The following is a 17,334-nucleotide window of genomic DNA, read 5'->3' as shown; positions in this document are numbered from 1 at the left end:
AAACTCAACACAGAAATGCCCAGCTATGCCAAACACCCCGTACTACACAAGCTTTGCAGCGTGCAGAAGAGGATTCAACAAGAACACAAGAGAAGGAACAGTTTTCTTCACTGCCTTCCCCTCAGAAACACCCACATGGAGTGTGCTCTGTATCTCCTGCACTTCTTTCATAGCAGCATTCAAAGTTAGCATATTTTTTTAAAAAACTGTGGAGGATATACACCAACCCTGGATTAAATATTGGGCATTTTCACAGCATTATGTTTTTTTTCGTAATACTGTTTGACTTAATCCCCTCCAAAGAGTTCCCATTGCCTACTGCACTTCTTGGCTGCCTACTCGAGGCGGAAGCACTGCGAAGGGAGGTTGGTGCCATGCAGAACTGGGCACTCCTGCCCAAGAGCTGCACTCTCAGCACACACTACCGACCTCAGGGCCATTCCCATAGCCCACCCCTCAGTAACAACCCAATCTACTCGTTATTACATTTCTCACAATCCTCCTTCTCCCCACACCATCAAACCCTATATGCTGTCCTGGGCAGAGGTGTCCTCCACCACCACCTCCAAAGGAGGACAGAGTCCTTCTTCCCCTCATAGGGAGTACCGGGGAACTGGTCCCCATTCTTGCCTTCCACCCCTTCCTGAGCTGCCTTTTGTTTTCCTGTATACTCTTGAACACCGTGCTAATATCTGAAAACTTTGTTTGATCAAAGGGGTGGTGTTTAGACCCATCGTGTCCCCTCTTCCTCGCACAGCTGATAGCAACCCCTTGCTGAAGGACAGACAGTGTGCAGGAGAGCATTCGCTGTAGTTACTACAGGCTGTGAAAAAAAACACTCACAAAATCTGCCACATTCAGCGTATTTCCACATTTTGTGAAGCAAACACTCAGGAGAATGACACGAAGCCGCTTGAAGAGAAACAGCCCAAACCTAATTCTTCTCACGCTACCCAAGCCAGACACTAGATTTTCGACCTAAACTGGATTTTCAGCCTGTCTTCCTACCCAAAAACCCCTTCCCGTCGCCGAGGAGGGCGCGGAGCCCGCCCCTCAGCGACCGCCCGCCCGGGGACCTGAGGGCGGGAAGCCGCACGGCATCTCGGGACTTGTAGTTTCCCGTCCAGCGCGACATGGCGGCGCCGCGGGCTCTGGCGGCCCTCGGTGCAGCGCTCCTCCTTGCCGCTGGCGTCCAGGCCAGCAAGTACTCCCGGGAGGCTAATGAGGGCTTGGCGGCCGCCGGCGCCAAGCGGCGGGAGACCGGGGAGTTCCGGGTGGTGAGGCTGAACCAGGTCTGGGAGAAGGCGCAGCGGGTGAGTGCGGCGGCGCGGGAGGAGCGGGGACGATGGCGGCGCTCTGAGGGGGACCCAGGGTCGGGCTTGGCCGCTTCGGACACTGCTTCGCTGTCAGCCGCCTCAGGGGATGGGGTGCGGCGGGAGAGGCGGCGCGGGCGGCGGTTGGAGCGGGGGACTTGTGTGTGAGGAGACACGGAGGCTGTCCGGCCCGGCGTCGCCTCGACAGGCCCCGGCTTGATGTTGGGCCTCTGGGCTGCGGTGGCTTTTGTTTGGTTTTCAGGCCTGGCTGCCCCTGACTGGCAGCTCAGAGCAGGACCCACACAGCCCCGCTCCCTGGGGGTGTCCCGGGCGGCAGGGAACAGCGGTGCTGTGTAAGGTCTTCTCTCAGGTGGTGTCTCCTTCCCCTCTTCTGCCATATGTATCTGTGTCATGGGAAGTGTTGATCTTCCCATGTTTAAATCCAGCAGTTAAACCACATGCCCAGGAAGTGGAAGAGAGAGTGAAGTCCCTCTGGTACCACGGAGGATCTGAGACTGGCTCCTGCACTCTCTGGTTGAATGCTGTAGCCCTTTTGTTAAGGGGTGTGGTGCTCTCATCTGTCTGAAGGCAGTGGCCTTAGTTCCTACTTTGCACAGGGCAGGAGCTCCCTGCACAGGAGAGTAAGAAACCCTCCACCTTGGTGGTTATGTCACCTTCATTTACACCAAGTGATGTAGTCACATGCAGGAGGACCAGCAAGTGGGTAGCACCATTCCCAGATGAGAGCCTTAATTTTGACAGTGATACTTGAGTTCCTCTCACTCTGAGCTAAAAAAATACTTAATTAAAGTGAAAAACTGTCAAAATATTTAATTACAGTGGAAATATTTAATTACAGCTAAGCAGAACAGCTCCAACAGGAGGGGAGGAGCGCACTGCACACCCATATTCATCCCCTAAATATTGTGGAGCATGGAAGTTAGGATCATGGCTGGTAAAGGTTCAGTTCTTTAAGGCAAAGAATGTAGTTAATATTAATTCTGGATTTCCTGTATCCGGGATGGATGTTCCCCAGCCTAAACTATTGAATTAGAGGCAGGACATCGCTGGGTTTAGTCAAAAAATAGAACCCCTGCCATAGTGCTGCCTCCCAGCGTGCCAAAAGAAGGTATCAAAAATACTCCTTCTTTCAATGGGAGAAGGATGGGATGGGGGATAGGGCAGTGTGTGATAATGAAACTCCAGCTGTGAACTGACAGCTGAAAAAGAAACAACACAGAGACTAGAAATAAACTATAACTATAGTATTGTCAGTTTCCTCTTATTTTTCCAATTACAGTCTTTTTTCATTTTCATACCTGGATCTTCTGGAATTCGAATTTGAGATGCTTTACATCATCTACATTAAGATGCTAAAATGTAAAATGAAGTTAACTCTGTCAGAGTAAAGAACTAAGCTTTAGTAAATTCTATATGTGTGAGCCTCATTTTAAAGAGGCAACAACTACTTGAACTAAATTTGCCACCATCTAAATTTCACTTTTGAGTATAATTGACACCCAGCCTGTGTTCTAGAAAGTATTTTTTCAGTATGTCTGGGCAAGGTCTGAAATAAGAGGAAAACTATGCCTGTGTGTTAGACCTGCTTTGAAATATTTGTGTGTGCCAATGCTGAACTCTTTCCTTCATTTTGGTAGTGGTGGAGATAGTACCAAAAATAAGGAACTCCTTTGTTTTGACATAAAAAATAGATACTGCAGTTCAGCATTGCAACACACAGCTGGATGAGCAGCCCTTCAGAAAGCCCCAATATGTTCCTTAGTGGGAACCAGGAGTTGGCAAGCTAGAATTCCTTCCTGTTTCCCTGAGGAAGGGAGAGAGGGAAGGAGGGTTTGATCTTTCTCCAGCATCTCTTTTCATGGGTACATGTTTTATATAAAAACTCTAAAAAGTTATTTTAATACAAGAGTTCTTCTTAGTCAGACCCTAGTTCTATAGTTATTTGAACCAATGACAGATATTATGTAGGTTTCACGAGGTATGTGGTTCCACCTGCTAGTCTCTAACAATCCACTGTGCTGTGGTTGTTGCCATTGGTGTAGTTCTACCATCACTTGTTATTGGGGCTTCCTGGCCATTCCAAAGCAGCAGTGGGCTCCAGAATCTAGGGCATGTTACACATTAAAAATGTGTAGTAAAGAACCCTTTCCTCTCAGGGTGTAGGTAATGATATTGCAGGTAATGATTGTAACCAGGTGAACAGCAAATTACTTAATTGTTGTAATGTTTCACAGATTTCCAGTGCTTGTTCCCAGAATTGCCAGGTACCTATCTTGGATGTTAATGTCCAGGCAGCATGAGGAATGAGCGTAAGGCACTTGGGGCTTTGTTATTTAATCATTAAACTTAGCTTTTCAGCTCTGCTTCTAGTTAGTTATTGCAACATATGACTGATGTTAGTAAAGTGATGTGGAGTCTTACCTGTTGACATTTTTTACCTGTTGTCATTCAGTGTCCTACATGAGATCACTTTGAAGGAAGCAGTTCTTAACTATATACTTTAAATTAGCCTATGTATTCACTTCTGTGTTATATAAATGGGACAGGCAAGTGGCTTCCAACAGGTTTCAAAGGATTTATAATGTTTAAAAGGACAGTTACTTGAGTTTTATACTAAATTATAATGAGAATCAGAAGAATATTATTGGAATTGGGAGAAGTTTGAATAGAATCTTTCTTTTTTCCCTTAAGGAACAATGGGCTTAATGTAGTTCCTTAGTTTTTATTAAGAGTTTAAAAAGTTTGATTGATGATGAGATGTCTCCAAATTTTATGTTTAGAACTTCCGATATTCTTCTCTGGAACTTTTAGAAAACACAAAACTGTATGTGTTTATGAGAGAGCACTAACTGCAGAGAGTATCTAACAGAAGCTGCATTGTGTAAGCTTTTCTACAATAGTGTGTCTCTGATGATAAAGTCATACATTTAAAAGTTTGTATTTTCCTAGTTTTTGCAGTAGTTGGGAGCTGAATTAATTGTTATCTAAGTTATTGCCAATGATTTTTTTTCCTGGATTTGTTCAGCCTAACTGCATATTAAGTCCACGCTACTTGCATGCTAACATAAGAGTACAGAACTACTGAGATAATCATCATTTCCTTCACAATTTATAGCAAACTTTTCACTCAGTCTTCCTCCTGAAGCACCAGGGCGTAATTCTTGCTGAGCAACGCATTGTTACTTGGAACCACTGCTGCAGTGACACTCTGGCTGTCCAGGTCATCCTGCTCCAGAAAAGCAAATAAGTACATGATTAAGGTTTTTTGACTTTAGCACATACTAAAAATCGTAAATAAAGTGGTTCCTTCTAAGTGATTAGCTTTTATCAAGCGGTTCCCCAAAAGTAGATAGTAAAGAAGACAATAGGGATGCTCCTTTGCTTTAATATTAGAGGGGTCAGCAGTTTTAATGTGTTCTATAAATTTTATATATACCTGTGATTCTAACTACTCTAGATTTTAGTCAATTATGTCAGTAAGCCAAGTGCAAGATACAGGAAAAAACTTAGTTTAAAAATTAAAATAATTGTATTCAGTAGCACAAGACTAATTAATAGCACAGCCTAAGCTGAAAACAGAAACGATAACGTGCATAGGTTCCTGAATTCCTGTCAATAGGAATTTAGTGCATTAGCTCAAAGTAATGACATTTTTCCTAGTTACTTTCAAATAACCTGCTGACACTCAAATGAATGGCTTAATCTTTTCAGTATCATTCTGATGTTTAAAAATAATACTGAGTTCTGAGTCTGTGTTTATTAAACATACCGCTTCCTCACTGAAAATGAGAATTTTTATAATCTGTACTCTGATTTTAATGACACCCTTCACCCCCCACCCCCCCCTTTCAGCAAATAAGCTTGTCCTAGGACATAAAAGCCCAGGTGGTTCAGAGCTGGATCTGAGCTCCCAGGAGCTAGCTGCTCGGTGGTGGGAGGTAGGACTCGGACAGCTCAGGCAGTACTGTATTGGAAGTCACACTGCTCATGTTTTTTGATCTCCTCTCTTTGGGCTTTTCCTTACCTCACCTTCTTGTTATTAACATGCACGCACACACACACAAAAGAAGTTCAGAAGCATTAATATTATTTGTTACATTTCTTTGTTTTAAACTGAAGTGTCTAAAATCTGGAAGTTCAGAAGGTCAGACTCAACTTAGAGCAGTGCTGCTTAGCCAACTGCATATTAGTCATTGTCTCTGTTCCTGTTTTCTCTGTATTTCACAAAGTTTCAAGCTGACCTATCATTCATTTAAATCTTAATATTTTTTTTTCATAGCTTCAGCCTCAATATCTTATCTTTTTGTTCTGTTACGTGGGACAGGAATACCTCTAGGTTTTGTATGTTTTTAATGCACATAAACCATGTTAAGAAGTAATCTTAGAAAATTTTGCACTTTGATCATAGTAAAAATTGCTGATGAGGTGGCTCTTTGACCTGCAAGGCCATCCTCAGTGTCCTGGTAGTGTGCAAAATCATACTGACAAATAAAATTTACTGATTCTATATAACTAGTGGAGGGTGGTCCACAAGAAAGCACATGTGGTGGCAATGACATGTTTGAGAGATTTGGTGGTCACTGCCTTTTGTGAATTAGTGAAACTGAATTGATTTAATCAATTTTATTTTTTTTACATTCTTTGTTATGGGTACTGGACATTTTTAAGGTAGAATAATTTTTAGAAGGTGGTCCCATTAAAAGTGGGGGGAAAATCCCATTTAAATATTACTTGAAGGAACACCAAAGAAAGACACAAATTTTTAACCCTTACATAATTTCGCTGTTGTCCAAGTAGCTGAAACGCTGAGAGAGAAGGCTACATGATCACTCCCTGTTAACACTAGCATGCTGGGAGGCATAGCCGTGTACATAGGCAAGAGATACTATATATGCAGTGGCTCATACCTTAAGGCCCTTAAATTCAGATGGATACATAGCATTACAGTAAAAGAAAAAAATGCTGTGCTATACTGGCTATGCCTCTATACTGGCTTCTGAGGTAACACTGCAGCACGAGATGACTCCACATAACTGAATACAAACCTTTCTTTCTTCTTGTTAGCTTCAGCTCTCTGCTGTGAAACTGGCAGAGCTGCACAGTGATCTAAAAATACAAGAAAAGGATGAGCTAAGCTGGAAAAAACTGAAGGCTGAAGGGCTAGATGAAGATGGAGAGAAAGAAGCCAAACTGAGACGCAACTTAAATGGTAAGGTATATCTGTGAAAGAAGCCAAACTTAGATGTAACTTAAATGGTAAGGTATATCTTTGCAGAAGGAGTTTAAACTTCGCATCAGACACATGCATGGTTAGACACCTGTGTTTGTTTTTGAACCATTAAATAACAGGTTGTCTTTCCAGACACTGAGCACACAAGAGATCTTTGGAGGTTAGTAGGGAGCTGCAGGAGGCTAACAGATTCCTTTGTTCTTGATGTTTTCAGAAGAGGTCATTAAACATGGGAGGTCTGTGTCTTAAACTGTTAGCTTTTGCACTGTAACCTGCAAAATCCAGCTCAGCCAGTCAAGGATGTAGCCAATCTCTTATCTTCCATACACCCATAGTTAGTTCTAATGTTTCTCTATCTTCTATTCCCTTGCAGTCATTATGACTAAATATGGAATGAATGGAAAGAAGGACTCTCAACTAGTTGATACCAACTACATTAAAGACGGTACAGAAAGTGATACACTAGATGATCCAAGACTGGAAAAATTATGGAGCAAGGTGAGTAAGGTTTCCTTCCAGGAACCAGAGAAAGAAATCAGTCTTTCTTCATTGAACTATTGTCTGTGTCTTCTGAGAGCCCCCAGACTTGGAATTGAATAGCTTTACTACTCTGTTTCTAAGTAGTGGCCAAGCTGCTGTGCTCTGTAGCTCACATCTTTGCACCCTGAGGGCATCCCACCTATATCCAGGTCATCAGGTGTGGCAGGTTCTCTTTGCCAAAGACGACCCCCACATCAGTCTGCATGGAGGGTAAGGTCCTGGGTCCACCGAGGAGAAACAGATTCCCTTTGTGTGACTGTTACACTGTGTGGTAGTTTACCTATGGTGTTCTTCCTGGGTTTCTTATTGTTGTTTCTGGGCTTTTTTAAAAAGATGCATTTAAAATAGAACCATTTCATAGACTGTTTAAAAGTGAAGTATATAGTGGGGAGTGTTGAATAAGGAGTTTCCCAACCTGGTATTCAAGTGAATATTTCCAGGATTTGCATTAATGCATAAAAAATAGAAGGTGTACTGTCAGTCTGGGCAGTTAAAACTGGCAAAGTCATAATCTTCAAAAATTAAATAACTCAAGTTTTAAAAAACAGGTACTCAGGTAAAGCAGAGAAATCTTACACCAGTCTAGAGCAGTGATAGTAAAGCAGAGAAAAAGATTTGCTGGGTTTTAAAATGTTACTGTAATTAGATACAGCTCTGGCAAGGAACATGATGTCATGTGCTTTGGGGAACAGTAAAGTGCATTAGGTAGAAATATTCCCTAAGCAAAAAAAAGGGTTTGGGCTGAATAGGTATCAAAAACATTCACTTTTGATCATGCATTGCAGCAAATAAGTCACCAGATTTGTGGGTAGTGCTCCAGCTGTCTGACCAGTGCTTCCCTAATTGCTAAAAAGTAGTCCAGTGAGGAACAAATCACTGCAGAGCAAGTGCACAGCAGTGATAAAATCTTCACTTGCCAGTAGAGTAAGATTAAGTAAAGACTGTGCTTGGTATCAGGCTGCATTCTTCATGCAAACAGTCCCCTTACAGTTGCATGTGGAGCTGGATGGCCCTTATTTCTGTATTAAATTGTTTCCCATGGAATAGAAATGACAGACGCTTTTCACTGGGTAGTCCATAGCAAGTCTAGCTTTTAAAGTCTGAAGGAAACTTCCTTTCGACATGATTAAAGCCACCATATCCGTCGATGTCTAAATCCTGACCTCACACTAATATAAAGGGATTTAAAACAAAAGATCATAAGGAAAAGTTGGACTTAATAACTTTCTAAATGCAGTGGGAAGTGGGGAGAAGATTTGGCAGTTGAGTGCACTTAAAAGCACTTGGCCTGGAAAGCATAATGAGCTCATGTTTCTTTCAGGCCAAGACCTCTGGGAAGTTCTCTGATGAGGAGTTGGATAAGCTTTGGCGAGAATTTAAGCATCACAAAGAAAAGATTCGTGAATACAATATTCTGCTGGAGACCGTGAGCAGAACAGAAGGTGCCTGAACATTTCTCTGATGTTTCAAGATCAGTACAACTCTTTTCTCTGCCCATCGCCTCCATTGTTTCCAAGTTTCTTTGAAACTCCTAAAGTCTGACATTTCTGTCAGAACTGCTTGCAGATGCTGACATTTCCAGATACTTGCTGGGTTTAGTTCTGCATTAGCTGCCAAAAATCTTGCCAGCTAATGAATGTGTTGCCATTTCAGTTTTCTGATTCTGCCTGCATTTCAAGCAGGGAAGATACCATCAGATTAGCAATGATGGCCATAGTAGTTTACTGGAAATTATGCAGCAAGCATAGATCCACTGCTGCAAAATGTGGTCCTAAAGTCTGCAGAACATGCATGTTTTATCTCACCAGCTGGGAGCCCAAGAGGATATACTTGAATATCTTCGGCAGTGAGCCTGGGATGTATTGAAGCATCAAGGATCTGAATCCAGCTTGCTGTACTAATCCTAGCTAAAATTGCTAGAGCCAAAATATTCTAAAGCTTATAGGCAGTTTGATGTTTGCATTGTAAACTCCAAGCTGGAAGCTGCTGGAAGTCATTTCAACATCAGATGTCCTGATTGGTTCATGAAATGCCCGGGGAAGAGGGCACAGGACTCATCAACCATCCCTATCCCATTTCCTTGGGATATTGCTAACCTAGGAAAATCAGAACATTTCCTTACTAATATCTCAGCTGGTGGCCAGTAGGAGTTAAAAGGCATTTCTGTAATATCACCCTCCAGAGCACTGAATGGCATTGATCTTAATATTGTCCTGCAAACAGAATTACTGCTTCTTAAAGTATGGTGTTGATGCTTTATTTACACTCAGCTCAAATGCTAAGAACTTATCATCTTTTATTCACCTCAGATTTGGGGGATTTCTGGAGCTTTTGACCTATCGGGATTTGGCCCACAATCAATAACACTTTTCTTCTTCAACAGATATCCACAAAAATGTTATCAACCCATCTGAGGAGAACCTGGTGAAAGAGGAAATCTTGCACAACAAACACAGGGAACTCAAAGACAAGCTAAGAAGCATCAATCAGGGGTTTGAACGTTTGCGTAAAGTCAGTCACCAAGGATATGACACGACCAGTGGTATGATACAATGGTTTTTGTGCTTATTTGGGATTAATTTCATTTTAAAAAAATTGAGAATCAGTGGGCAAGTAATAAGGTGTAGTCACAGTATCACAGTATATGGTGTGACCACAAAGGGCTGAAGAGATACAGCCAGGCTGTTCTATTTAGAAGCCAACACTAGAAGCCTAATGAAAGGATAGGGGCAACCTGTAAAGAGGATAGTTCTGTCTTCCATGCCCACATGAGAAGGTATATTACACCTTCAGCCCCAGGAGGGCAGGTAAGTGAGACAACATGCAGGGTAAGCTATGCCATTATTCAGTTCCTAGAGTTCCTTTTGCTTTTTAAAAAATACTTGCTACAGCTATACTATAGTTTTAAGTTAAGTACTTGGATTTTTCTCTCCATTTTCATCTAAATAGACCTATTAGTAATGCAGTGCTTAATATATCTGTGTGTATGTATGTGAGAAAGCATGCTCATCTTTCATAGCAGCTGGGCATAAAAGTATTGTGTCCAGATTTTCATTTAGTGGTATTTGTTTGTTTAGAATTTGAAGAACCGAGAGTGATTGATCTGTGGGACATGGCCAAATCTGCTAATTTCACTGAGAAAGAACTTGAATCTTTTCGGGTAAGTGAAATTCCAGTTAGAGCTCTTATGGAAAGATATTTTCCCACATAAAGAAATAGTCGATGTTACTCTGAGTGCAGCCACTTCTGTATTGCTCTTCAGACACCATAAAAGAGAGTCATGTTTCTTTCTTAATATTTCAAATATATAAACATGTATGTAATTAGTCATACGCATGGTTCTGTTATAATCAGCAAAATTAAAATTCTGAATCCTGTGAAACCAAGTGTTGCATATTTTAAATCTCTGAGAGATCAGGCCCTGCTTGTTTGTTTCCAGTACACTAGATTTACCTCTCTTACCCAATGTCTTAATGTAATTACATCTTTGGGAAGCAGTGTACTCTATATATCCAACAATTTCCCTCTCATGCCCACCTCTTGCACTTCTGACTTCCCCTGTTGGAGCTGTGTTGAACTGACCCAAAAGTACCATGATAAAGACCACTTTTCAAGGAAATATTACAGAAATTAATTCCTGTGGGGTTCACACTGGTTTTATTTAATTCAAATTACATTGAGAAAATGTTCGTTTGGGTTTTTTTTCATCTAACTCTGCCTGTTTGTCAGACTAGATTTTGATTGATAGCCTGGAGAAACAACTCTTCAGGGCTTCTTCATGGAGTTGCATGTATTTACGATGTTGTCTTGCCCTCCAAGACATGGCTAGGGACACCTTGATCTTCTTTTCTGGATAAGGTAATCAGAGAGTTTTAACTGCCTGGGGCGGGGATTGAAACCTGTCACTCTTAGATATCAAAGATCCATCTTATTTCTTTTAACTCACATGCAGCCCGATTCTTTTATGAAGAAAACGTTTTAATTACACTGATTTCAGTGGCCCTGCTTTTAAGGGTGTCAGAGGAAAGCCCCCTGAAGTCTGCAACAAGGCTTCTCCTGACCTCAGTGGGACATTTTCGTCAGGACTGTACAATTGCATGAGACGTAAATTTGGCCTTCATATCTGCCCCGGTGAAAAAGGAGAACCCAATTCCATAAGCAAGAACACATATCTGCTTATTAATTTTACTGTTTTAGTAGTAATCTTCATTCCTGCAAACCCTCTTCACAAGACCAAACCTGTCTTGTTACTGTGAATGTTGGGACATCCTAACAAAAGTAAGACAGTAAGAATCACGGTGAAACATCTGCCTATTTAAAGAGTCCATGAAAGCAGAATTTAAAAAGTCATGCTGACTCCATTCAGCCTTGTTTGAGCAGCTGAAGTTTTGTCTTCTCCTGACTGGCCACAGTACCAACCTTCATAAGGGTTTCATAATGAAGGATGCAAGTGCTGCTCTGCTGGTACATCATCTGAGAGGAGCAGCTAAAATAATTTATCAGAGCAGTAAAACCCCAAACTAAGGTCCTGAACGGATTATGTAAAACAGACTGGAATGTTCTACAACAAAAGGAAGCTATTTTCTTGTCAGAAATGTTGAAAACAAAATCCCTTTGCTTTAAAAACTGAAGATCTATTACAGTGATGGATTTTTTTATATTTTTTAATTGTCTTGAAATGAGAGGAATTTTGTCAGTCACCAGGACTGAAACACACCAGTGACCAAAATTAAGCAGGCTCTGTCAAACAGGGTTTTCACTTTAGGGTTTGTCTTGAGTTTTTCTGGGTGTAATGCATAGAACTGCTGACAGAAGTGGCATAACAGTTTGAACTGTTCATATCCTCTTCACAGAGGACGTGTCCTAAGACACAGAGAAACTGAATTTACTGCCTTGAAGTAGCAAAACAAGAGCATGCTTTGGTGGGTAGAGACATTACTCATTCTTTGGTCCCCCTCGTTATTATACCAGGTTATCTGAGGACTGTCTCTGATATGTCCCTGAACACCACTGGCCACTGTCTATGGGGCAAACTAAGAGGGCTTTTTGTTTGTTAATTAATTGATCCTATTCCAGATTCATAGCAGACTGCAAACCTAGAAAACTTTTAAGTTTGAGCAGAAAATAGCAAATCCAGGACCTGATTTTGAAAAGAGGCTTCTCTTAAAAATTGTCTCCTTCCCCTCAGTCCACTATTCTTATGTATAAACTTTTATTTGGTATTCACTGCTATCTTCTCCTAGCACCTCACAGTCTCCTTTTGAGGACTCTGCAATGGGATGTTTTCAGCACCTGCCTTCAAGATTGGGTGTCTGGGTGGTGATGATAGTGTATTGTCTGGACATTCTTAAGAAGCAGGGAACTGAAAAAGCTTTCTGTGCTTGACTTAGTAAAATAGCATTAGGGATGTCTTGGCAAGAAAAGAGAGAGGAAGCCTTGGAAAGAAAATCCTGTGAAGCTGTGTGTATTTGTTCTTGTAGGAGGAGCTGAAACACTTTGAAGCAAAAATTGAAAAACACCATCATTATCAGAAACAATTAGAGATTTCACACCAGAAACTGAAACATGTAGAGGGAACTGGAGATAAGGATCATCTGAACAGAAACAAAGAGAAATACGCTATGCTGGAAGAAAAGACAAAAGAACTAGGATATAAGGTCTGTATAAGTCCAGTGTACATATATGTTGAAAGGTTAACTCAGTAGTAGAGGGTGTGTAGATTATCCAGTGCTGCTTTTCATGCAATTTGAATAGACAGGGAGTTTAAGGCATGCCTGCGCTCCATGTTTAGTACAGGATACGCGTAATTGTTTTTTATAGACCTAATTCTAAAATGCCTGAAATCTCCCTGGTCTCTGCTCTTCCTGTTGTCACATATACTGATAGCAAAATCTGAATACATGATATTGATAATTCATTGTCTTACTAAAATTTTTTTTTTGTTTTCCTGCTAGGTAAAGAAGCACTTGCAAGACTTATCCAGCAGAATCTCTCAAGGTCTTCAACACAATGAATTATAAAAATTTTTTCTCCTTCATGGGATCAATCTATTAACACAAAACAGATAATGTGTTTTTTGAATAGGATTTACCAAGGAGTACTTCTGAAATAGTAAGGATTGAACAGGGTTGTCCTGTAACAAAATTTTTTTGGTCTGCTTAATTGCCAGGTTTGTATTTGCACTATCAAATAACGATTAGATTATGAATTTAAGTTGCACATCTTGGATCATACAAATCTTACATCTGAATCAAGTAACAGCCTTTGAAATAAGCAGTCATGTCAAAAGGAAAAATATGTGAACTCTCAGAGGATTGCTGCTAGTAAAAAAAATATTAATCTGATAGTCAGGAAAGTTACTCTGGTCAATGAAAGCAAACACTGAGGTATAGAAAGTTAAAACAGAGGCCAGAAAAGTCTTTTATTTCAATGCCTGGCCTATTACATTTCCTACTGTTCCTACTGAAGGTAACAAAAATATTTCTACTGACTTTGAGCAGTGGCTCAGAGCTGCACTGTATATGAATCTTTCATGTGAGAGGGTGAGGAAGATTAAGGAGGGCACAAGTATTGAGGTCAATTCACACAATTTTGTTATAGACTAACACATCAGAAGTTAGTGAATGTACGTGTACAATTATCTTGCTCATGGTTGCTTGGTTTTGTTACACTTAGTCATTAAAAAAATCAAAACAAGATACTGGTGAGGCTTTTTTTTAAATTCCCTCTCATTGTAGTGAGAAGTAACAAGACCTGGTTTTTGAGCATGTTGCTTATTCCTTTAAACTAAAGTTCACTCACACATTAGTTTTTAAGACAGGAGGGGTAGTTTTGCACGACAAGAATGTGTCTCTATGTTCCGACTAGGCAGAAGGCTTTCTAAAGCAGCTTCTCTCTGAGCATGTATTCCAGTACAATCCCCAGTAAAGATGATTATCACTTTCCCTTTCGAGACCAGATTTTTCTGTTCTGTGTCAGAACTTTGGCAAACATTAGCCATCTGGGTTGAAATTTGCTGTAATAATAATGCCAACCCTTTGTTTCTAAGGAGTGTTTCACATGAAACTGTTCCAGGAACAAGGTTAAGGCAGAGGTCCAGTGTAGGTAAATCATTACAGCTGCTTGGTTAAGAAGCTGGCGCTCACACATTGCAGCACTGCAGTGTGCTGCGTGAGGAAGCTGTCCTCAAGCCTCACTTGCCATACCTCTTCCATGAGAAATACTGAAGAGATCCATTCAGTCAGAAGCAGCCACTCTATATATTATTTATCCAGTTCCTGGGTCCATGTTGGGTTAAAAGCAGTATGAATCTGTATGTAAAGACTGTTTCATAATGTGCAAGTGATCGGAACCAAGACTGTGGTAGCAGTCTTGCTTCTTTGAGGTTCTTTGAAGCAGCAAGCTTTTTTTTTTTTTTTACATTTTTATGTTAATGTAAGCTAACATTTACTTATATTCCAGAGAATCAGTCCATCACAAGAAACACAGGCTACCATTGATATTAGCAGTTACCTTAGAGATGGTTTAGTTCATCTAGTTTATAGTGTACATCCCCTTTGTTTAGTAAGCTAAAAAAAGTAAACCCAAAGACAGTTAAAACCCATTTATGAGAAAAATGGTTTGTTTTTTTCCTAGATGCTACACAACTTTTCTTCCCCAAACTATCGCTTTAAGGGCTGTTCGGCCGCCTTTAACACAGCAATAGCTGCATAGTCTTACAGGTTTATCTTCATCATTATATTTTTTCAATTTTTGAGGTGAATGCAGAATAGAAATGTATTCTGCACTATGTGTGGAAGGTGCAGACTTCGCTATGTCTTTCAGTTTTTCCCTTTGGTAGAGTAAGAAATAAATCCATGTACCACAGGTCAGTTTGGTGTTCAGTGGCTGGAGCTTGGAGGTGAAGAGGCCCACACCACTGGCTGCGGGGTGAAGAATTTGAACACATGCACTAAAGACATCAGCAGAAGAAAGGAACGAAGCAAAGCGCTGAGCAGTTCCGGCTCAGCAATCCTAGCTGGCTAGTACAAGAACGGAAAAGCTTTAACTGAGCATGTTCAGATACTGCTGCTGGGGGAAATCTGTTGCACAAGGGAAAGCAACGTGAGTAGATGAGCCTACAATAAACACGGGCAGAGTAGCTGTATGCTCCGCACAGGAGGGCATAGTACAGGGTGCTGGATTCACGGAACACATCACCAGGGTCAGATCAGCAGTAGTAATGGTTGTTTCCAAGTGCAGAGCTGCTTCGGCACAGGCTGTAAACAGGTGATGGCTGTACTGTGCGGTGGTGGCCGTACCACTTCTTTACCCACCACACCATGACAGTAATCGGGCTCAAAGGCCAGGTCGGCTCCAGCAGAGAGAGCGCTTAGCAAGCGCTTCACTGTACAAGAGACTGACAAAATATTTATGTGTCACAGCAATTTCAAATTAGGAACAAGTCACAGATCATCAGTGGCAAAGGTTGGAGACAGAGGTCACCACAGTCACCTCACATTAGTTATTTAACATAGCTGTTAATGAGTCATCAGGCCCAAAGATTGTTCATGCAAACCTAGAGAAGAAAAAATACTAAACAGCGGTGGTTGCTGCCCTTGAATCCAACTTCCTCCGGAAAGAGTGTAACTGAGTTAGAGTCTGCAACAGCACAGAGAAGACAGTGCACAGGCTAATGAGCTGTAAAGTCTGATTTCACTCCTGTCTCTGTAGTCTTCACCTTACACACATCAGTATTTGTACAAGTCAGTTAATTATTGCAGTTTTTAAGCCTCCAAAGATAATTCATATGGCCAAAATAACAAGAGTGGGTTGGTTTTGAGACATTAAAGATTAAAAAATAGCTTGAGTCACCACTCTTGTGTTTCTGTAAATAGCTACAAAAATTCAAAGCCAAGAGAAAGGGTATAAATGAAATATGACTGCACTCCTGTACCCAGTGAAAGGTGAGTAATGGAGTTCATAGGTGAGTACATGGAAGAGACATCTGAACAGGAAGGAACTAACAGCTTTTAAACAGTGGTTGAACCTTCTCCTCTTCCTTAACTGGTATTTTATCTGATCCTTTTGTAATTATTCAAATTACCAAGTTTTTTAAGGCACGCTGAGAAACAATTTGAAATACAAAAGTGGGAGCAGAAGAAGGAGGAAAGAACTGTATTTACTGGGGTGCGGGGGGAAGATCAGAACATTTTGTGCTTTATATGGTCTGTAAAATCCTGCCCTGAAAAAGAGCCTCTATTTAAATAAACATGACAGTGATTTCACATAGGACAGATTTTATTTATTGAACAGGTTGGGGGTGGAAATGAGAGAGAAATAAATACTCAAGGCATTAAATAGAACAAAAATAACCAAGTCTTTCTTAAAATAAATACTATGTCCTACATGCTGGTAGAGGAGCTCAGGTCACATCATTCTACCCAGACAAATAAGGAACAGCCACTATGGCAGATGCACTGCTGTCATGATTTCCCCTCTACCCTCCCAAGGGATTTTGATGCCTAATGAATCAGGCAATAGCCAGAGTATCTAAATTCACCAAGTAGAGGTCATTTACATTTTGTAAGCTGAGGCACGGTCTGACTTTCCAGCCCCACCTGCCAGTAGTGACCCAGTTGCTGCAGGTGTGGATCTTGGTGCTCAGGAGCTGAAGGAAGCAGGACCCTCGGAAGGGCTCTCCTGCTTGCTGCGTGTCAGGTTCCCTCTGCGGGGCTCCCTCTAACCAGGGGAATGCGGCTTTTGCACAAAAGGTGACGGGGAGCAAGAGACAGAGAAACCAGCTTAGCTTCCAGGATGCGGCTGCCTCGACGGCTGATCTTGGCTGAGCATTTAGACGGTCTTCAAGCCCTGACTGGGGAGCAGAAGGCAGCTCCCAAGCTCCCAGCTCAAGAACACGAAGCAAGCCTGTGTGTACGCTGCCTGGACCCCAGCACACAGGTTCTGCAGCTCTGCTTAAGCAGGCATCTCGCCCCGCTGGCCCTAGTCCCAGCCTAGGGAGCTGGCAGGGGCCCTAACATCATATTTTCAGTTCTGCCATTTTTTTCAATATGTGAGTTTAGGTGAATTGGTGCAGTTACACTCCATGAAAGAATGTACGTCCCCAGCCAGGATCCAGCATGCCACAGTGCCCAGAAACCAGAGCATTGCACTGGGAGCCAGGCTGCTGAGAGCTCCTCTGCCGGCCCTAACCCCGGACCACGTGTCAAAAGCCCCAGGACAGCGTTCAGC

At 41.7% G+C, this 17,334-nt stretch overlaps 1 protein-coding gene across 1 annotated transcript; it reads left to right on the top strand.

The window, feature by feature from the left end:
- The first annotated feature begins 1,086 nt into the window (after positions 1-1,086).
- On the top strand, positions 1,087-13,800 carry LRPAP1 (LDL receptor related protein associated protein 1). Its single transcript, XM_030016545.2, has 8 exons — positions 1,087-1,313; positions 6,399-6,543; positions 6,938-7,062; positions 8,426-8,546; positions 9,488-9,646; positions 10,182-10,264; positions 12,585-12,761; positions 13,059-13,800. The coding sequence occupies exons 1-8, from the start codon at positions 1,134-1,136 to the stop codon at positions 13,122-13,124; spliced, it is 1,056 nt and encodes a 351-aa protein (XP_029872405.1). The 5' UTR covers positions 1,087-1,133; the 3' UTR covers positions 13,125-13,800.
- Positions 13,801-17,334: the final 3,534 nt, after the last annotated feature.

This window comes from Aquila chrysaetos, chromosome 1 (genome assembly GCF_900496995.4).
Source record: "Aquila chrysaetos chrysaetos chromosome 1, bAquChr1.4, whole genome shotgun sequence".
Classification (NCBI taxonomy): domain Eukaryota; kingdom Metazoa; phylum Chordata; class Aves; order Accipitriformes; family Accipitridae; genus Aquila; species Aquila chrysaetos.
The sequence above is the reverse complement of the archived record's forward strand: the minus strand, read 5'-3'. Positions and strand labels throughout refer to the sequence as shown.